Here is a 22,676-nt window from a genome sequence, read left to right as displayed (position 1 = left end):
CGTTTTTTGTCTTGTAAAAAAAACATGGTTTTTTCTCATGAAAAAAAAACGACGTTTTTCAAACTTAATTTAAAAAAAACGACGTTGCCTACACACCATCGTTTTTTCAAAATGCTCTAGCAAAGCGCGGTTACGTTCAGCACGTACGGCGGCACTCTGTTCCATTCAAGCTCGCGTCATAACTTGCTTCTGAGCATGCGCGGGTTTAAAAACGTAGTTTTAAACGTCGTTTTAGCCCACACACGGTCATTTTTATGACACAAAAAACGACATAAAAAATTAAAGCATGTTCGAATTTTTTATGTTGTTTTTCAGAAGACATAAACCAACGTTTTCCCCACACATGGTTATTTTAAATGAAGTTTTGAAAAATTACGTTTTTTCCCCCTCACAAAAAACGACCGTGTGTACGCGGCATAAGCTGCATACTGCAGTTTTTTTTATTAGTTGTTTGGTTCTGTTTCTGGTCTAATAGCAGAATGTCACAGCTCACCAAAATGTCTTAATTTTTTGCACTTTTTTCCTAGGGAATGCTAATGCTATTTCTAATAACATTGATAAAGATAGGGACGTGTTGACACTGCTGGGATACATTTACCAGAGGTGATAGTCATGGCAGATAAAGTAAAATTTTTGTCTTGGAATGGTAGGGGCCTCAACCACAAGTTTAAATGAGCCTCAATATTCCAATACTAGAAACAGACCAAGCCGCATGTCATTTTCCTTCAGGAGACTCACCTGGATGGTAGCAATATTTTAGCTCTACATAGGTCATGGATTCAAAGAGCCTTCCACTCTACTTATTCTAACGCTGCTAGAGGGGTTTCCATACTAATTAGTAAAACCATCCCCTGCACAATCCACAGGGGGTCTCTGATACAGGGGAGTCGATATGTAGCAGTGGTTCTGGAAATATGTCATCGTAAAATATTGCTGGTTAATATATACCTGCCTCCTGCTTCAAAGGTACAATTGCTGTATGATTTACTGGTTCAGCTGGCACAATATGCACTCCTTTCTATGGTTCTGATGGGCGATTTCAATGCTGTCCTAGATGTGGTTTTGGACTCCTTCAATCCAAATAGATTGAGTTCCTCAGATTTGATAGGCTGGGCCTCTGTGGCCGGATTGTCAGAGCTATGGCGTTGGAAGCATCCAGCAGATAGATGCTTCTCTCATATATCAACGGCCCACAGATCCTCGGCCAGGATAGTTCTGTCCTTTGGCAATAGTCTTATCTTACCATTCATGACAGACAATCCTCTTTCTCTTACCCTGAGTTTTTCAACAGGGGCGAAGAGGGGGGGTTGGCGGCTCTTAACCAGCTCTTTGCACCATGAACAGATTTCTGCCCAGCTGGAGGAATCAATAAAGTCATATTGGTCCTTTAATGCTGATTTGGCAGATCCCCCAGTGGTATGGGATGCCTTTAAGGCTGTGCCTAGGGGGGAATGTATATCTGCCATTAAGCCAGCCCGCACAAATGACAATGAGGATTTTAAACTTCTGCAACAGAGGGAATGTGCGGAGGCTCTTGTGGGAACCCCCACAGGAGCCTCTTATGAATCCCTGCTAGAAACTAGACATGTGCGGTTCGTTTGGGTACGAATTTCCAAAAATACGTACATTCGGAAGCTTCCGAAATCCGAATTGCTATGCTTCCTAATTTTACGAAATTTTGTTTTCTTCTGCTGCTGAGTGAGGGTTGGGAAAATTACCTTTTTTAATATGGGAGTGGGAAACTGGTACTGGTAGTCGATGGGAGATTCAGATTTAGACAAAAGAAGAATGTTCGTTAATATCGTTTTATTATTGTTATGAAGTTAAAAACCCAGGAAGTCAGCACAGCAGAGGGATGGTGGGAGCCCCTCATAATGAGCACAGCAGGGGTACAGCCCCAGGAGGAAGTCAGCACAGGGATGGTGGGAGCCCCTCATGAGCACAGCAGGGGTACAGCCCCAGGAGGAAGTCAACAGCACAGGGATGGTGGGAGCCCCACATAATGAGTCGATGACTGCCATTGGATTGAATACGAATTTTTGTTGAATGTTCGTTTATTATTAGGGGCTCCCACCATCCATGTGCTGACTTCCTGGGTTTGCTTATTCATCATAAAGAATGTTCGTAATTGTTATGAAAAGTTAACGAACCTTCGACGAAAATTCGTATTCAATCCAAATAGAATTTCGGACACAAATTAGGAAATACAAACTAACGGGTCAGCCCGGGCTACAATACCTTTCTCAATATGGCAGTCGTCGAACTCATGAGGAACTCCCATCATCCCTGTGCTGACTTCCTCCTGGGGCTGTGCCCCTTCTGTGCTCATTATGAGGGGCTCCCACTATCCCTGTGCTGTGCTCATTGTGAGGGGCTATGCTGGCCACGCATGTGAACAATCTAGGATATATCGCACATGCACCTGCTTGTTTGTGGGAGTCCAAGCATGTGCAGTGATGAAAGGAAGGGCAAGTTGGCTATGGCACCTTACACTGGAGCAGACAGTGCAACAAGGAAATGGTTGTTTAATCCTGCAACAGGCTAGTACCAGCTGATGGAGAGACTGCTCTGCCCGGCTAGGTTGCACAAGGGAGCAGTTGGACAAGAGCCAAGGAGTAAAACCCTAGGTCCCTCTATTGTGGCTTGTGCCCTCTTGCCTAACAAACCGTCAACCACCTCCTCCCCATGAGGAAAGTCTTCAAGCATCATGGGAAATGTAGTTCCAAAACATCTGGTGTGCCAAGGTTCGCCATCACTGCTATAGAGTCTACAAACTATGGTATATATACATACACACACACACACACACACACACACACACACTGTAATTTACGCAGCTTTACGCACTGGTTGGGAGGGTCACTAACCGACACAGACATCACTAGTGACACCAATACAGTGATAATTCTGTACCAATGACACTGGCTGGCAAGGGGTTAACTGTGTGCCTAACAAGCGTTTTTTGGCAGTTCTTTCTCCCTGGTTGTCAAAGGGAAGAAACAGCGACATCGCTGTTCTATACACCAAATTCAACGTGTTTGCAAATACACAACTCTTTGCTACGATTGTACACAGTCGATCAGCAGTTTTCAGCCGGTCTCATCAGCTGAAATCTGCTGCCAAACCAGTTGCGTATCCAACCACATCGTGGTCAGCTGTGGGCATGTGCATGCGCGCCACCAAACCAGAAGTGCACTACTCACAGTAGCTCTGAGTGGGTAAGCAGTTAAAATACAGCGTCCATTTACAGATTAAAAAAAACAAAAAAAAAAACACCTTAACGACTGCACAGCATAAGCGGTTTGTTGAAAATGGGGTTGAAAAAGAGTCAACTTGGTCCATTTGAACAAGGGGTGGAGAATTCACTCCACTAATTGTTTAGAACTTTTTAAACAAGGGGACAATTCACTGTCCCTCAGACTGTTGGGGGCCAGATCAATGCAGCCTCACCAGTGCCAAGCAGAACAGCCAGCCTCACCAGTGCACAGGGATTAGAGAGGAGCATCGGGGGACTTACCACCATCAACAGGCACCCACGAGGAGGATCCTTGTGAAGTTTTCCTGTGCTGGAACGGGCTCTCTGCGTCTTCACCCCCTACCCCCCCCAGACAGTGCCCGAGCTTGGTCTTGTTTCCCACTATGGGGTGGGGTCCGGAGAATAAATCTCTCCGGGCGGACCACATGTTATGGGGGTTCCAGTGCCTGAAGGGCTGGTTAAAAGACCTTGGCGGACCCCTGGTTTAGATGTATGTGCAAATACAGTGAGGGAAAGAGACATTTAATCCTGTAATTTTGTAACGCTTGCCCACTGACAAAGAAATGCTCAGTCTATAATTTTAATGGTATGTTTATTTTACCAGTGAGGGACAGAACAAAAATATCCAGAAAAACACATTACAAAATAGTTATAACTTGATTTGCATTTTAAATGAGTGAAATTAGTATTTGATCCCCTATCAGCAAGATTTCTGGCTCCCAGGTGTCTTCTATACAGGCAACAAGCTGAGATTAGGAGCACTCGTCTAAAGGGAATGCTCCTAATCTCAGCTTGTTACCTGTATAAAAGGACACCTGTCCACAGAAGCCATCAGATTCCAATCTCTCCACCATGGCCAAGACCAAATAGCTGTCCAAGGATGTCAGACAAGATTATAGACCGACACACGGCTGAAATGGGCTACAAGACGATCACTAAGAAGTTTGGTGAGAGGGCAACAACAGTTGGTCAGATTATTCGCAAATGAAAGTAACACAAATTAACTAAAAATCTCTCCCAGTCTGGGGCTCCATGCAAGATCTCACCTCGTGGAGTTTCAATGATCATGAGAACGGTGAGGAATCAGCCCAGAACTACACAAGAGAATCTTGTCCATGATCTCAAGGCAGCTGATACCATGGTCACCAAGAAAACATAATGCACTATGCCATGAAGGACTGAAATCCTGCAGCGCCTGCAAGGTCCCCCCACTCAAAGCACATGTACGGGCCTGTCAAGTTTCATAATGAACATCTGAATAACTTAGAGTACTGGGTGAAAGTGTTGTGCCATGTTTGGAGGAGGAGAAATGCTACCTTAGACCAAGAACACTATTCCCTATTGTCAAACAAGGAGCTGGAAACCTGCTTTGTGGGTGTTTTGCTACTAAGGGGGCAGGACAACTTCACTGCATCAAAAGGGAGGATAGACAAGGCCATGTACCATCAAATCTTGTGCAAGAACTTCCTTCCCTCAGCCAGGGCATTGAAAAAAAAGGTTTGTGGATGGGTAATCTAGCATGACAATGAACCAAAACACACAGCCAAGGCAACAAAGGTATGGCTCAAGAAGAAGCACATTAATCCAAACCTTAATCCCATAGAAAATATGTGGAGGTTCAAGTTACCAAAAGTCAGCCCCGTAACCTTAATGACTTGGAGAGTCAAAGAGGAGTGGGACAAAATCCCTCCTGAGATGTGTGCATACCTGGTGGCAAACTACAAGAAATGTCTGACCTCTGATTGCCAACAAGGGTTTTGCCACCAGGTACCAAGTCATGTTTTGCGAAGGGGTCAAATACCGGTTGGTTGAAATGCAAATAAATGTATAACTTTTTTTAAATGTTTTTCTGGATTTTTTGTTATTCTGTCTCTCACTGTTAAAACTAGACCTACCATTAAAATGATAGACTGATCATTTCTTTCTCAGTGGGCAAATGCAATTGCAAAAATAAAATAAAAAAAGAAGCAAAGAAAAGATTGGTACACATGTGAAAAAGCAGCCTAAAACTTTAATGGTGGCCCAAAACGATAATACAAAATATTTGTGTGTATAATAGATAGATTATATATATATATATGTATATATATATATATATATATATAATCTATCTCCATATTTACTATAGAATTACATTTTCAAAAAGTCTTCACCATAATAAATATAACATACAAACCATTATACATGTTAAACTGAGCGATTTTAACCTTTATTTGCAAAATATTGTTGAAAAAAAAAATGGTTTCAATGTGATCATTTAATGTGATGTTTAAACAATGCAAAAGATAATTTATTTCTCCATTTTATTCATTAAAACAATGCTCTGGCATTAAATATAATTTAAAGACAACATACATACATTTAAAAACAACATAAATATATTCAAAGTAAATGCTAAGGTTACAAAATTGCAAATATTTACAATGGGTATGAATATTTATATCTGTACTCTATAAATTTATATATATATATATACACACACACACACACACACACACACACACACACGAGAAAGCTTGTGAACCCTTAAGGCCCTGTTCACAAATTGCCAAGCGGGAATGAAGGTTCCCACTTGGAATTTTTGTTGTGCAATTTTAACGCAATTCCATATGTCCCACATTTACTTTAATAGGCTGCCCTATGTGCGTTGTCGCCCACAAGGAGCTCTTGCTCGTTTTTCTTTTTGCGACAACCTTAGGGCAAATTCTTAAACACCCATTTGGTTGTGACTGCTGAACCGTGGGCAGAATCACTGCAATGCTACCTTTATGTCCAAGTCGCATGATGTGAATGGGACCTTATACACCATTTGCATTTATGAATAAATGTGACCTGTCCTAACAGACAGGCTCATTTTACTAACACATACACACCACATACACTGCTATAATACTCCTATATACTGCTACTATACTCCACTACCTGTCCTCAACAGAGTTTTGGTAGGATAAAATGCCAGGATGTGTGGGTATGCCTTGACATAGCATACATTGCACTAAAAAGCCAAGGTTTACATATCGTGCCCCCCATTAAGGCTGTAATTAAACCCCCATGCAGGATGGAGAGAAGTCGCAACCTTTTTGGATCTGTGCAGTAGTGTGTATTTGCAAGACCCCCTTGCATACTCAGGATCATGATATCACTTAGAATGGCACTACAGCCCTCCCCCACACAAACTTTCTGAAGACCATTGAGCAAAGCTTTATGAGCAAAAGTTGAGTATTTTGGTAAAGTACACAAATTAACTTTTGGCAGTAAAACATTAAACACCAACGTCAATGATAAAATCATTGAGCAACCAGTGAATTCCAAGCTTAATCAAGAAAGACAATAGCATCTGTAATCCAAAACAAAAAAATAAGCTAGTATGTAAACAAATATAGTTCAGACAAAAATCCATATTTTGGAATGACTGGACCTCAACCCCATCTGATCAAAAGCAAGACGTCCCAAAATTATTAACATGTGCAATGAAATGGTTTAGTATACATGAATAACCTGAAAACAAACCAAAAGGCTGAACAGGTCCAATCACCAGCTATAGATTATGTTTAGTTTCAGCAACTTTCAATACCGGCAGTTATTATTATTTACCTTTATTGCTTAAAGGTTTTAAAAGCAATAAAAGATTATGGCAATGTAAAATGTGTGCACGGTTTACCAAATAAAATACTTTCCTATTATGCAACTTCATGCCGAAATCCAGATAAGGGTCAACAAACCATATCACAACTGTATATTCCCAACATGTCAAACAGCATTTTCAGCCGTCCGCAATGGCATCCCATATATTTCAGTAAAGTTTTCTTCAAATGTAGAAAACTGGATAAGACAAATAAGGTAAAGTATGGAACAATGCTGGCCAACTGATTTACTGTATCAAACAATTTGCAATCTGAATGTACTTATACAATATAGACCAATTTTAAACACACTTAAGACAACAGAATTACATATCAGTTTGTTCAAGATTCTGTTTCATCTCAAAATTCTGGATGTAGGAGAGAGTCAATGTTGCTGGCTCCATTTCTGAGCAAGTCTCTGTGTTTTAGGAGATTTAGCATCATATTAGCATGCATTTGGGATTTAAACCAGGAGATGTTCATGGATGCTTTTCACAGATCTCTTCAGAAGCCACAGACCCAAAGGAACCTTGGAAATCGCTGCAGCTACTCTGCTGTATCTGCAAAGGAAAACATACGACACTAAAGTACCAATACTGGAGGCAACAAAGCAGATGTTTACAGTTTAAAGTGCATTCAGGTATGATTTATTACCTACATGTCTGAAGTGACAGGTTAGTTCTGCTGCTACACCTTGCAAAATTTTATAATTTCCAGCTCATGTTTTCCAAACATTATGAACACGTCAATTAAAAATGTACTTACTCCATGTTCCCAATGCGATTTAGTACTGTAAAGGACAGCGGATCTGTTGGATACATCGCTGAAATCTGTATGCCCAGTTCAAACTTTGTAAAAGCTGCAGTACTTGAAAACAGAAGCTTCACTCTAAAAGAAACCAAAAATAAATAAAAAAAATAAACCCATATGTGGGGATGTATAACCTGTATGTTTGGTTCACCACTGCAAAAGGGTGATGGGGATTGCCACTTACAGGAATAAACAAGTTTGGAAACAAAACCACAACCTGACATACATCTAGTATGAGGATTACAAACATACCATCTCATTTTTTTTTTTATTATTAACCACTTAAGGACCGCCACACGACGATATACGTCGGCAGAATGGCACAGGGACGTATATATACGTCCCCTTTAAGAGCCCAGCTGTGGGTCGCTGGCGCGCGCTCGCGACCCGGTCTGAAGCTCTGTGACCGGACCCGATCGCCGCCGGTGTCCCGCGATCGGTCACAGGAGCTGAACTGGGAGAGGTGTGTGTAAACACACCTTCCCCGGTCTTCACTGTGGCAATGTCAGTGATAGTCTGTTCCCTGATATAGGGGACGACGATCACTGATGTCACACGTCCAGCCCATCCCCCCTACAGTTAGAAACACACATGCGGTCACACTTAACCCCTACAGCGCCCCCTAGTGGTTAACTCCTTCACTGCATTGTCATTTTCACAGTTTAATCAGTGCATTTTTTTTAGCACTTTTTGCTGTGAAAATTACAATGGTCCAAAAAAATGTGTCAAAATTGTCCGATGTGTGCGCCATAATGTCGCAGTCACGAAATACCACCAAAAGAAAGCTCTATTTGTGGGAAAAAAAGGACGTCTGAAAGCCACATCGCACGACCGCGCAATTGTCAGTTAAAGAGACGCAGTGCCGAATCGCAAAAAGGGGCAAGGTCCTTAACCTGCATAATGGTCCGGGTCTTAAGTGGTTAAGAGATCATTTTTTTTTCATAGTAAAACAATTGTTTGTTATCCTCATTATAAAATTATGCCAAATATTAACAATAAACTGGAACACTAGGAATCTTTACTGATAAAAAAGGATTTTTGTACTCACCGTAAAATCCATTTCTCTGAGTTCATAGACGGACACAGCATCCTTTGACCTTAGGGTTATGCTTCTTCCTACCAGGAGATTTAGGCAGAATTCTACAGCACTTAAGGTGTTAAAAACTTTCCTTCATGCCGCTCCTCCCAGGGGGCGTGGCTCCCCCAGGCATAACCCCCACTCTGCTTTAGCAGCCTCAGTTCGTAACAAGCAGTACAAACAAAGGAGGGGTGGGTGCTGTGTCCGTCTATGAACTCAGAGAAATGGATTTTACGGTGAGTACAAAAATCCTTTTTTCTCTTTCGTTCATAGACGGACACAGCATCCTTTGACCTTAGGGACGTCCCCAAGCAGTGTCAAAAAAATTCGAGGGGTGGGAAAATAACACAGCAAAAACAGGTTACACCCCAAACAAAACCGGAGTTACTCAACGGAGGAACTCCAACCTGTAACACCCTGCGGCCGAAGGAGGCATCAGAAGATGCACTCACATCCACCTTATAAAACTTTGAAAAAGTGTGGAACGACGACCAGGTCGCTGCCTTACACACCTGTAACACAGAGGCTTGGTGTCGGAAGCCCAGGAGGCCCCGATCGCCCTGGTCGAATGCGCCATGACCCGAAAGGGAGGCGCCCGCCCCTTCAGGGCGTAGGCCTGAAGCACAACCTGTCGGATCCACCTGGAAATGGTGGCCGACGAGACTGCCAGGCCCTTACTGGGACCGGACACAGACACGAACAGCGAGTCCGACTTCCGGAACGGAGCTGTCGCCGACAAGTAAACTCGAAGGGCCCGAACCACATCCAGAGAATGTAAAGAGGCCTCCTTCGGGTTCTTCGGCTGAGGACATAATGATGGAACAACAATGTCCTCGTTAATGTGAAAGGCCGAAACGACCTTCGGAAGAAAAGAGGGCTGCGGGCGCAGCACCGCCTTATCCTGATGGATGACCAAGTAGGGGGCCTTGCAATACAAGGCCGCCAGTTCAGACACTCGTCTGATAGAGGTAATAGCTACCAGAAAGACCACCTTCTGCGACAAAGTCAGCAAGGGGATCTCCCGAATGTCCTCAAAGGGGGCACGCTGAAGCGCCGAGAGGACCAAGTTCAAGTCCCAAGAAGGTAGCGGAGGGCGCACCGGGGGGGCCACATGCCGGACCCCCTGCACAAACGTGCGAACCAAAGAATTCGCTGCCAAGGGACGCTGAAAATAAACAGCCTGAGCAGAAATCTGACTCTTGATCGTGCTCAAGGCAAGAGCCTGGTCCACTCCCCGCTGTAGGAACAGCAGGATCCGGGACACCACGTAAGTACGGGGGTGCCACTTCATCTCCTCACACAGAGATGTATGCTTTCCATGTACGATGGTAAATTTTTCGAGAAGTGGACTTCCGTGCACGCAGCATGGTAGAGATTACCGGGCCCGACAGGCCCCGGTCCTTCAGTACCTGGTTTTCAATAGCCACGCCGTTAAAGCCAGTGACCGTAAAGCAGGATGGAAGATCGGGCCCTGAGACAGGAGATCTTCCCTCAGAGGCAGACGCCAGGGGGCGTCTGTCACCAGACGTACCAGGTCCGCGTACCAAGAGCGACGCGGCCAATCCGGGGCGATCAGGATCGTTGGAATACCTTCGGCTTCCACCCTGCGCAGCAGGCGGGGTAGGAGCCTTAGAGGAGGGAAGGCGTAAATCAGGTGATATTGACCCAGGGAGCCACTAACGCGTCTGACGCGTCTGCCCACGGGTCCCTTGACCTAGCCACAAACCGTGGTACCTTCCGATTGAGACGGGACGCCAGAAGGTCCACGTCTGGAGTGCCCCATTTTTGGCACAGGATCTGAAACACCTCCGGGTGGAGAGACCACTCCCCTTGATCCAGAGTCATGCGACTTAGGGAGTCGGCTTGCCAATTCAGAACTCCCGGAATGTATACCGCCGACAGGGCCGGAACGGACCTTTCGGCCCACCGAAGTATGTGAGCGACCTCCGTCGCCGCGGCCGAGCTCCTTGTGCCGCCCTGATGATTGATGTACGCCACGGCCGTGGCGTTGTCGGACTGGATTCTGACAGGACGGCCCTGTAGCTCCAGCGACCACCTGACAAGGCACAGCTTGATTGCTCGGAGCTCCAGGATATTGATCGGCAGGCGGGACTCCTCCCGAGTCCAGCGCCCCTGGGCTGACTGGGTGCCCCAGACGCCCCCCCAGCCGAAGAGGCTGGCATCCGTCGTGACCACTGTCCAGCGGCACGGAAGAAAAGACTTCCCGGACCGAAGCACCGGAGACGTCAGCCACCATGCCAGGGAAGACTTGGCCAGATGGCTCAACCGAATCTGGTGATCCAGAGAAGATGGGACCCTGTCCCATCGTGACAGAATCTCCTTCTGTAGTACCCTGGTGTGGATTGGGCATACAGAACTGCCTCGAAGGAGGCCACCATCAGACCCAGAACCCGCATGCAGAAGCGAAGAGATGACCACTTCTGGGTCAACAACTGTCTCACTGCAGATTGCAGGGTCAGCAGGTTTTGCGATGGGAGGAACACTTTTGTCTCCCCCGAATCCAAAACCAGCCCCAGGGGTTCCAGCCTCTGGGACGGAACCAACACTGATTTTCTGAGATTCAGAAACCAGCCGAACTCCTGCAGAGTCCGACACGTGATGGACACGTCCTCCTCTAACTCTGAGCCTGAAGAAGCTCTCAGGAGAAGGTCGTCCAGGTATCCCACGATAGCGATCCCTCGCTGCCGTAGCAAGGCCAGGATCGGGGCGAGCACCTTGGTGAACACCCGTGGTGCCGACGCCAGCCCGAACGGGAGGGCCACGAATTGATAGTGGTCCTCCCCGATCGCAAAGCGCAGATACCTTTGGTGGCTTGTGCAAACGGGAACATGTGCGGCGAGGTTCCCTACCCTTCCCCGACTGAGGGAGCAAGGTGCTCTTACCTCCAGTGGCATCCTTAATGATGTCATCCAGGGATGCCCCCAAAAGCCGTCCGCCCTTAAAGGGCAAATCTACCAAGGCCTTTTTTGAGTACTGGTCAGCCGACCAGCACTTCAGCCATATAAGGCGGCGCAGAACCACTGCGTAGACAGAAGCCCTGGAAAGCAAAGGAATCTAATCCATATCCGCCTCGCAGAGAAACTTCTGACCCTGAATCAACTGTTCAGCCAGGTCCCTAGAGGACTCGGAAGCCCCCTGGACCTCCAGGTCCTGCAGCAGGAGCTTCGCCCTTTCAGTCAGCGTCTGAGCTACCAGGGCTCCGGCCAGAGCCGGCCTTACCACCGAACCCACCACCGAGAACAGGGAGCGGGCCACGGCCTCCACTCTCCTATTAGCGGGGTCCTTGAAAGCAGGAGCCCCCTCCACAGGCAACGTAGTAGCCTTACTCAGTCTGGACACAGGAGGGTCCACCGACGGAGGAGTGACCCACTTTTTTAAAAAAGTCCTCCTCCAGGGGGTAACGGTAGCAAAGCTTTTAGGAACCGTAAAAGCCTTTTGCGGTGTATCCCATTCCTTATACAACATATTGTCTAAATAAGGAACACAGGGGAATACCTTAGCGGTACGCGGTGGTTTGCGGAATCCAAAAGGACTGACACCGCTGGTGTCTCCGCCAAATCCTCTAAATGAAGAGCCTCACGCACCGCAGTAATAAGAGCTCCAACAAATTCCTTATCAGCAGACTCCGCAGCAGAGTCATCCTCGCTGTCCATGTGGGTTAAGCCCGCATCCTCTGACATGACAGAACCAGAAGCATCAGATTCTGCGTCAGAGATATCCCCAGAAACAGCCTCCGGGGGGGGGCGCTTTTTTACCCCCCAACCGAGCACTGGCTGCTTCAAACCTGGTGAGAAAAGACTCCAGGACAGCCGACACCGATTCAACAGATGTGGCAGGGGGAGGGGCGCTTAAGGGTTAATTCCGGCATTGTAAGAAATGAGGGGCCTGATTCAGGCTCCATATTGCCGTTGCCATTTCACCCCTACTGCCAAGGGCAGGAAAAAAGTCCCCCACAGGTCACCTCCCGGCCGCTAGAGCACAGTATGGGGCCCCCTGAGACTCACCACCCCCTGGTACAGCGCGGTCTGTGAAGGCAAGTGTGTGCTGAGGAGAAGCTGCAGCGCTGCGTCTGTCCCCTCAGATGATTCGCGGTCTTTTTTCCCCGCCGAAACGGCCACTAGAGGCCGAACTAGTGCTGAAAATGGCGCCGGCCACAAGAAAATGGCCGCCGAATAATACAAGCGCGGCTCCGGCAAAATGGCCGCCGTTGCGCAGTTTTAAAAAGACAGTGTACCCAAAAATGACAGTACACCAAAACAGCACACAGCACACACAAAAATGCCCAGAATGTCCACCACAGTCCCCTGCAGTGACACAGAACAGCCCCAGCCATACCCGAGTGAAAAAAAAAAAAAAAAAAAAAAAAATATGAGCCCCAGGGAAAAAACCCCCTGCACAGCCGTCACCCAAAGGGGAAAGGAGGGAGAGGAATAAGGGAGAGAGGAAAGCAGGGGAAAACCCTCAGTCGACCTCCCAAGGGAAAACATTCCAGCCAGACCACTTACCTGAGTAAGGGGCCACTACTTACCTGTCCTGCGACTACCTGGCTGGAGGTATCCCAGACAGAACCAACGTCCGCGAACGGCATGGCTGTCAGCCAGACACACTGTGACAAGGCCATAGAGACCGGTCATATGTGTGCCCTAGAACCGAAGTTCCCCGGCCGCCCCTGGAGCAATGGGGCCTGTCGTGGACGTCCCAAAGCGGAGCTGAGGGCCGGCACACGCTCGAAGGCCGAACCTGGGGGGACTACAAGGGTCGAGGACCCAGCCTGTCACCCAGTCGGCTGTTGATAGAAGAATCGCAGGATTCAAAAATAAAAATAAAATAAAAAAGCGAGGAAAAAACTCGCAAAATGCAAAAAAATTTGCAAGAAAAAACTCCAGAGTCCAGGACTCCAGAGAGAGCCTGACTCTCCTGACGGTTAGGCAGAAACAAAACTGAGGCTGCTAAAGCAGAGTGGGGGTTATGCTTGGGGGAGCCACGCCCCCTGGGAGGAGCGGCATGAAGGAAAGTTTTTAACACCTTAAGTGCTGTAGAATTCTGCCTAAATCTCCTGGTAGGAAGAAGCATAACCCTAAGGTCAAAGGATGCTGTGTCCGTCTATGAACGAAAGAGAAATGAATACGGTCTGCCAGGGCTGTGGAGGATTAGGAAAGTAAAGCGCTTTTACTATGACCTAGACCAGGGATCTCCAAACTACGGCTCTCTAGCTGTTGCTGAACTACACATCCCAACTATGACAGCATGGATGGAGGACACCAGGGATGTCAGAATACCCCAACAGTAATTGCATCTGATTGGATACGGTCACTGGCTGACCATTTTTCACCGGTCTCCTTTTACAAAGGTCTGTTGAAATATCTACTTTTGCCAAACTGGAGGATGATGATAGGGCTACAAATAGTTAGAATTTTGGCAGATTTCTGCTGAATGGCCTGGATTTCAAGCTGTCTGTGGCAGACAAGTCAGAATCTTCTGCACAATGCACATCTCATGTTAAAGTAGTATTAAAGACAAAATCGTTTTTCTTTATTTTGTATACAGGGGACGGTCTTAACCCCTGTCAGTTTTATTTTTACCATCCGTTTCCCATTGGGGAGATTTCCCCTCACTTCTTGTCCCAAAGCCAAAACAGGAAATCCCTGCAAAGTCAGTAAGCCTCTGGTTGCCACCAGAACTAGAGTCCCTAATGGACGATTTTCTCTACGTCAATGTTCTAGGGACAACACAACATTTGGGAGATCTCATTAGGTAAAACAGGAAGTGTGTGAGGCAATCCCTCCAGAACATTTCCCCTCTTACTGTTCTGGCGATGACCCAAATTTTGTCATTTTCTTTTACTTTCACTTCTGGGTAGAACAATAAACATAAGAAGATGAATCTCCATAATGGGGCACAGATAGTAATAAAAGACCTGACAGGGTTTTGTCTTTAGTTACACTTTAACTTTATCAAACATACTTGGTTTTAAAGTGATCCCTATTACTGTTTATGTAAAAAATGGGCAAAGCACTTTAAAACAAGCCCTCATTCACCACTAGCTATAGGTCATTGTAGAAAAATGAATCTTCAAAGTTTAGAATAAGGTTTCTTTACATGGCCAATGAGCACACCCTGTGAATTCCAGGGCCAAGAATTTGCAACTGGATTTATAGGCTTGTGCGAAGAGTCGTGCCTGCTCAGCCCTTCCAATGCAATGACAGGTTGACACAGACAGCAACTATTCATGACTGTTCACACAGCCAGTGATTACTTGGCCATGTGAACCATCACAGATAGCTAAACATCGCTGTCAGCCTGTTATTGCATTGTATGAACTACGCGGCTGTAACACACCTGTCATTCCAGTCACAGGGATTTGCAGATTCTTGCCGCTGAAATTCGTAGGATCTGTACCCCATTTCCTGTGTATATGCATCCTAAAAGGCACAGAAATCGTTTTTTTCTTTACTTCTAATGTAACCAAGCACCAGGTGCAGAAAGCTGCTAAAAAGTCATTGAAATTGGAATTAGAATCTGATCTTTGAGAGTTACGTGCATACAGCTAGAGAGGTCAGTGATTGATTGTTTAAAAGTTCTTTTAACATTTTGCCAAGAAATTGTACAAACAACACACACACACACACACACACACTTGTCTGGCTCAGTTGGACTTTAAATATAATTTACAGTGATGGTGCATTTCTTTACTGTCCGCTTATAACTGTTAAACTTCTTGTATAGGCACACACCATGCCATACTATTTCATACTATTGGCATGCCATACTATTTCAGAAATATCACTTACTCATTGTTTTTCACGTCGGTCCTCACAATGTTGTATTTTGCACCCCATTTCATTAGGTATTCAACCTCTTCTCCAAGTAGTTTACATCTGCTCACCACAAGTGACACGTCAAAAAGAAGCTGCAACAATCCAATTGGAGCTCAGTCAAAGGGTTTTAATTATTTATTCATTACATGTTAAACATCAAGATCTTTTTTGCTAAACTAAATATCAGACAGATTATTGCACAGAATGCCCTGCCACCAAAATTGCAAACTATTTTGCCTACTGGAGGCCATAGCAGTGAGGTAACCCCTCACAGGTTACACCAGGCTTAGAGAAAATTTTCCTTAGGATGTTCTGCAGCATAGACATAAGTAAGGATAATACCTGGTTAGGCTGAAAGGCAGAGACCAGCTTTGGGAGGAAGTAGGCCTTAGGCCTAAAAGACAACTTTGGTCCTGTCCAACACCAAGAAAGGCTCCTTGCAGGATAAAGCTGCCAATTCAGAGACCCTCCATGCAGAGGTGATAGCAACAAGAAAGTTTGCCTTATAGGTAAAGTCAGGCAAGGGAATATCCCCAATAGTTTTTAAAAGGGCTGCTTCTGCAGAACAGAGAACCAGACTGAGGCTTCAACGTGACACAGATCATCATACGGGCAAGTTTACAATTCTTTTAAAGCTAGCAATCGAGAAGCACGATGGAACACCGACACTTGGGACAGGAGGTTTGTACAACCCGAAAGGGTCCATGGATCCTCTAATAGTCCGTGCATGTCTAAGTTCTTCATACAGGACACGCTCTAGTAGCAAGTGGACTGGGAAGGTCCTTGCTGTTTAGGGAACTTAATGGACCCCACAATAGATATCTTGGGGTAAAATCATCTCAGGCTGTCCCAATGTGATTACAGAGTATACAGTACCCCCTAACTTGGATGAGATCAGATTGTTGCAGACATGTCATCTTAATCGAATGAATTAGGAGACCTCCTCAACAGTCACCTCTCCCTCAGATAATATGTCCATCCGATGGGCCAAAATCAGATGGATTCAGGAAGGGAGGCCAAAAATGGAACAGCTAAATAGGATCCCTGCTACATACGGTTTCAGTAAGGCCAGACATTCTGCCAGATGAAGGCAAGAAGTCAGTTTCAAGCAACCAGAGGAAAGGGTACCAGGGCCCTGAATGCATGAACTACCACCCCCAATAGAGCTAGAAGCGGAGCCTCAGCTAGCACGTCCATCTGACCCTTTCACTGCGCTTAATATCTGAAATTCTTATAACATCCCCACACTGGTACTCATGTTTTTAGTCAATTACCGCAACCTAGGTAGTGTTATAATACCAGGAGATGTTGCCTGCCCAAAGTCCCACCTTCAAAGAGGAAGAGGCAGCGTGCACAGCCGCACTAGCCTTATTGAGAACAATGCAGCACAGGTACAGTACACATTCAGGTGCACTAGGTGGAACTTGGGGCATGTAAACAGGTGTGTAAACACTGAGAAATGGCTTTTCATTTAAAGTTTTATTTAACGCCAGCAATCCCAGTTCCATAATGCAAGTTCCTTCCATAGCCCATTATATCCCTTTGCACTCAGCATTCCTCAGCTTAGTCAGCAAGAAATAATAGGCGTGGTCATCAAAAACAAGCAAACGCAGTACAGAACACAAAACACAATGTGGGTCCAGAAGTAGACTTCTCAGACGACAGTCTGACAGGTGAGAAGCAGCAGCCGAGATAAACCCAGTGTGTACCAAAACCAGACAGACAATGGAGGGGACTCCATGTAGAATGTTCTGAAGCACGGCAGAGAGAAGCCTAAATATCCTAAATATGTCCTGGTCAAAGGGAAGGGAAACAAAGTTTAGAAACAAAAAGCCCTGTCCACAAAGCAACCTTACCCTGGTGAAGAAAGTGCAAAAGGCATCTTGCCGATGCAGGCTACCAAATCAGAACTTGCTTTGCAGAAGTGATGGCAAGAAGACAACCTTGTAAGAAAGGATAGGTAGGGAAATATCCCTGTTAATTGAAAGTGCGTTCTAAAAAAAAAAAAAAAAAAAAAAAAAACAGGGTGAAATGTCCCAGACTTACTGGAAATAAAAATAAAAATCATGCGAACACCCTGTAAAAAGGCCTTCCCCACAAAAGAGTGAGGTGCAAATGGCTACTGAAGCAACCACGAAGGCCAAGATTTTGTCATCACAAGATGAAAAGTTGACTCAGACCAGACTGGAGAAAACAGGAATTATCCCTCAGAGTACATTCTGGGACAAAATTTCACATAAAGCGAGACACCAAGTTCTATGGTAGACTGTATGAGAAGTCAGCTACTTCCACGCGAGTGAAACAGAGTGGGGACTGCTTCACAACACACCTGGTCGAATCCATGCTTGTCACCCGAGTGCCTAGGTATAGGCACTGTTAACCACTTCCATACTGGGCACTTAAACCCCTTCCTGACCAGAGGACTTTTTGCGATTCGGCACTGCGTCGCTTTAACTGACAATTGCGCGGTCGTGCGACGTGGCTCCCAAACAAAATTAACGTCCTTTTTTCCCCACAAATAGAGCTTTCTTTTGGTGGTATTTGATCACCTCTGCGGTTTTTATTTTTTGCGCTATAAACAAAAATAGAGCGACAATTTTGAAAAAAAATAAAATATTTTTACTTTGTTGCTATAATAAATAGCTCAATTTTTTTTTTTACGTTTTTTTTTAATCCTCAGTCTAGGCCGATACGTATTCTACATATTTTTAGTAAAAAAAAAAAAAATCGCAATAAGCGACTGGTTTGCGCAAAAGTTATAGCGCCTACAAAATAAGGGACAGAATTATTATTTTTTTTTTTTTTTACTAGAAATGGCGGCGATCTGCGATTTTTATTGGGACTGCGACGTTATGGCGGACACGTCGGACACTTTTGACACATTTTTGGCGCCATTCACATTTATACTGCAATCAGTGCTATAAATATGCACTAATTACTGTATAATTTTTTTTTTTACTAGAAATGGCGGCGATCTGCGATTTTTATTGGGACTGCAACGTTATGGCGGACACATCGGACACTTTTGACACATTTTTGGCGCCATTCACATTTATACTGCAATCAGTGCTATAAATATGCACTAATTACTGTATAAATGCTTTTTTTTTACTAGAAATGGCGGCGATCTGCGATTTTTATTGGGACTGCGACGTTATGGCGGACACATCGGACACTTTTGACACATTTTTGGCGCCATTCACATTTATACTGCAATCAGTGCTATAAATATGCACTAATTACTGTATAAATGTGACTGGCAGGGAAGGGGTTAACACTAGGGGGTGAGGAAGGGGTTAAATGTGTACCCTAATTAGTGTTCTAACTGTGGGGGAGGGGGGTGACTGGGGGGGGTGACCGATCTATGTCTCTATGTACAAGAGACACAGATCCGTCTCCTCTCTCCCCTGACAGCACCGCTGTCTGCGAGAGCCGGGAATGAGAGATGATCTCATATGTAAACATATGAGATCATCTCTCATTGGCCGCACAGATCGCCTAGGAAACGGCCGCTCCGATTGGCCGTTCACGGCGATCTGTGACTGGCTGTGTCCAAGGGACACGGCCAGTACAGAAGTTCCCCGCCGCGCGCTCGGGAGCGCGCGCGGGGAACGTGTAAAGGAGAGGCCGTAAAAACACGGCCTGTTAGAGATTGGGAGCCGCGCTGAGGCCGTACAAAGTCGTACGGCCGTCAGCAAGTGGTTAAAGTAAGCGGCCATTTGGCCTGTGTGTTTTTAAACTATTTTTTTTATATTAAAATGGAATTATACTATGGTCTGCCTTTTTTTCACAATTTTTTCCTAAACAACCAGCCATCTGGCGGAGTTTCCTTCTGACCCAATCCTATGGTATTAGTACATACCATATCCAAACTGTACCCAAGCTCCATCTGACCTTTCTTTTTAATTAAAGAGGGCATGGTGGTTTGGTAAGTAGGCACTTGCCTTCATTCTCACTGGGTGTCGTTTGTTCCATATCTGCACAGCGGTGACAGTGAAAGCATATCAAGCAGTTTCAAGTTGGACTTTTCTCATTGTTTTTACTGCTGGCAAAATATTGTAGCACATTGCAACTGGTTTTGTGTATTTGAATGTTGTTTTGGATGTAAAATTTTACCTTCACAGGATTAATGTTATACTGAGCACAAGCACAACTGAGCACAATTTCACTTTTTGTATTGCCCTCAGGGCATCCTTATAGGATTTAATAATTATTTAATTATCGCCCCCTTATTATACACCCTCCATTATTCAGTTTTTTTACTTTGAGGGGAGCAGCTTTAACACTATGTATAGTATTTTCTCACCATAGCGCAGAGTACCTATTCATTGGAAAGAATAAACCTCAGGACCAGGACTGCAACCAGGTCAACAAACCAGCGATTTAAAAATAGTTAAAAACGAGTCCAAAGAGCAGACAATTCAGATGAACAGGGGAAGGCCCACAGAAAGTTAGCCAGAAAGCCAAGTATAAACACCACAACCTCCTTCCCTAGTCCAGTGCAAGGAGAATCAACAATTAGTCCTTCGACTCAATACTGTAGGAGTATCAGAGGAGAGAGACTTTGATCTTGTAAACCTGATCCCACAGAGGTACAGGAACATCAACTGCAAAGGATTCCTGGATATTGCAGGAAACCTATTCAGTTCACATTCGGTGTCCCTCACTTGTGACAGGAGATTTAAAACAGGAATACAGTCAAGACATAGTTACAAGGGTTGAATAAGGACACCATTCTATCCATTTCAACCAGTGTGTGTTTCACTACAAGGGCTTTTTTTCAGGGGGAACTTGGGGGAACTCAGTTCCACCACCTCTGGCTCAGACCCCTTGGTGCCTGCTCACCTCAATCACTTGTAAACACAGAAGTCTGGTTTCTGTGTTTACAAGTGACAGCTTTGTAACCACCCGAACTCTGCACTCAGTATGTAATGCAATTCTGGTATTTAATGCCCCTTTAAGACCCTTCTACTGTTTGTGAAATCTGAACGGGTCGTGGTTGAGTTCCTGCACCTATTTTCTGATAAAAAAAGCTCTGTTCACTACCATTGTCAATATCACTGCCCATTGTGTTTGCTAAAAACAAAACATGCCTCTTTATGCTAGTGTTAAGGCACCCAAGTTTAACTTATGTTCTTATAGATTTATTGCCCATTGGAATGCATTAAAAGTGCCATTTAACCCCTTTACGGACAAGGTTAAAATGAATCTTGATGCCCAAGCCCAATTTTGCAACTTTGACATTGTACATATCACCACAACTAATTTAATCATTCAGGTGGATTATACCCATTTTTTTCAGGACAAATTGAGCTTTCATTTGCTGACAAATGGTAAAGGATATCTCCTGAATTATTTTGTATGCTCAAAAAGGAAAAAACTGTTACTACCAGCAAAGAACAACCCAAAATAAAATGAACCTGCTCCTGCCACAATACCACATATATGCATGTTATTTGTACCCGTAGTACAGCCCAGAAACAATAGTGTGCATTTTGCTTTTTTTGTCCTACCTAAAAACATACCCAACACCAAACACAAATTTTGAGGAAAAAAAAGTTGTTTTAAACTCCTGCCCAAAATATACTGCCCCCGAACTTTGACCCAAATTCTAACCCTGCCACTGACCTAGATCAAACTGTGATCAATTTTTTTCTTAAATCATTATTTTACACGTGCTCTTTTTCTTTCTGCAAAGAGAAAGTTACAATGTATCTTTCCTCTCCATTCACAGCAAGAAAAAAACAGGGGAGTGCTTCACAGTGACTGATCACTGTGGTAGGCAATCAGAGGGTACCACAGCAATCAGGTGACCTGCATCGGACATGATGCTACTTGTATATCAAGACATCACTTGTATATCAAGTCAAAATTTACAAAACATTTTGCTTGTCTTGCAAAATGCTCTCAAACCAAGGTTTAACTGTACGCATATATGCGGTTCCATGGCAAAAAGCCCAGTCCAGAGAGGGCACATATATATGTGTTATGTTGGCGTGAAGAGGTTAATACAAACTTAAAGCACTACTGCTTTTCTTCAGTGTTCACAGACTGATCGAATTTCCGGTTGGATGACCTTCCACAGGTGAGGCCCAGTGCAGTAGGGAAAACAAAATCACAGTTCTGGTACACTGATCCACAGACTTATCCGACGATCAACCCGTTTGTTAGAAGGATCTAAACACCAGGGCAAGCCTGGTTGTGCCACACAGGTAAATGGTCTGCAACCCCGATGTTCCACGCTGCCAGAATGATGAATGAAAAAGATCTGAGGCATAAATGTGGCGAGCCTGGAGCTTGCTCAGGGAAAGAAAAAAACAAAACAAATAAGAGGATTAGACTCAAATACTCCAGACAATGGGGTGGTTTGAGTTAGGATCATCCTGGATCTTAATGGGCTTTGCACAGTCCAATGTTGGCTGCCCAAAGCCCGAGTCTACAACTCCCTTAGGCTATCTAAAATCCCACTGTTGAAACAGAGCAAGAACAGGTGCTAGTGTCTTGGAAAAAATCCAAATTGCCATGGACAGAACCAAGAAAAAAGGGAAATTGGGCACATGCAGGTAGGGACCAGGCTGCCAAAGGGTCATGATGAGGGGGAAACAATAACTACCCTGGCTGGTTCCATGTGGGATTTTAGAGCCAAAAGAGACAGATCGTCTGTGACCAGGACACCGTATGCCATCCTCAACAGCCTGCACATGAGTCAACAGTAGCAAAGGCGACTTATGGACCAACTGCAGAACAGACGGTGTTAATGGCCTGACAAGACTAGGTCCAGATGCCCAACAAGAGTTACTCAAGATCAACAGAAGACAATAAAGGTCATCACTAGTTCACCATAGGCCAGTCACACAACAACTGCAGAGGAGCAGGGTTAATGACCATTGGTGACTAGATCACCATAGTCTGCTGTGCCAACGACTCCCGGGGAACATGGACAAGTCGCCCTTTAGGTATTCACAGATGAGGTCCAGGTGTGCAACAGCAGCCCCCAGGAGCATCCTGGACAGTGTTCACTCATGGTGGTCATAGGGTCTTTAGGAATGGGGTTCCACTAGTGGATGGAC

The 22,676-nt window shown here is 45.0% G+C and overlaps 1 protein-coding gene across 1 annotated transcript in view; it reads right to left on the bottom strand.

The window, feature by feature from the left end:
* Positions 1-5,439: 5,439 nt before the first annotated feature.
* KNL1 (kinetochore scaffold 1) overlaps positions 5,440-22,676 on the bottom strand; it is a 201,129-nt gene continuing 183,892 nt past the window's right edge. Inside the window, exons 24-26 of the mRNA XM_040332074.1 lie at positions 15,580-15,698; positions 7,645-7,767; positions 5,440-7,439 (exon numbers count right to left, since the gene is read on the bottom strand). Coding sequence (XP_040188008.1) covers positions 7,343-7,439; positions 7,645-7,767; positions 15,580-15,698 — 339 coding nt within the window. The 3' untranslated portion in view covers positions 5,440-7,342. The remainder of the gene's footprint in view (positions 7,440-7,644; positions 7,768-15,579; positions 15,699-22,676) is intronic.

The sequence above is a fragment of the Rana temporaria genome, chromosome 13, assembly GCF_905171775.1.
Source record: "Rana temporaria chromosome 13, aRanTem1.1, whole genome shotgun sequence".
Classification (NCBI taxonomy): domain Eukaryota; kingdom Metazoa; phylum Chordata; class Amphibia; order Anura; family Ranidae; genus Rana; species Rana temporaria.
Note: the sequence above shows the minus strand (reverse complement) of the source record. Positions and strands in the feature narration are given on the sequence as shown.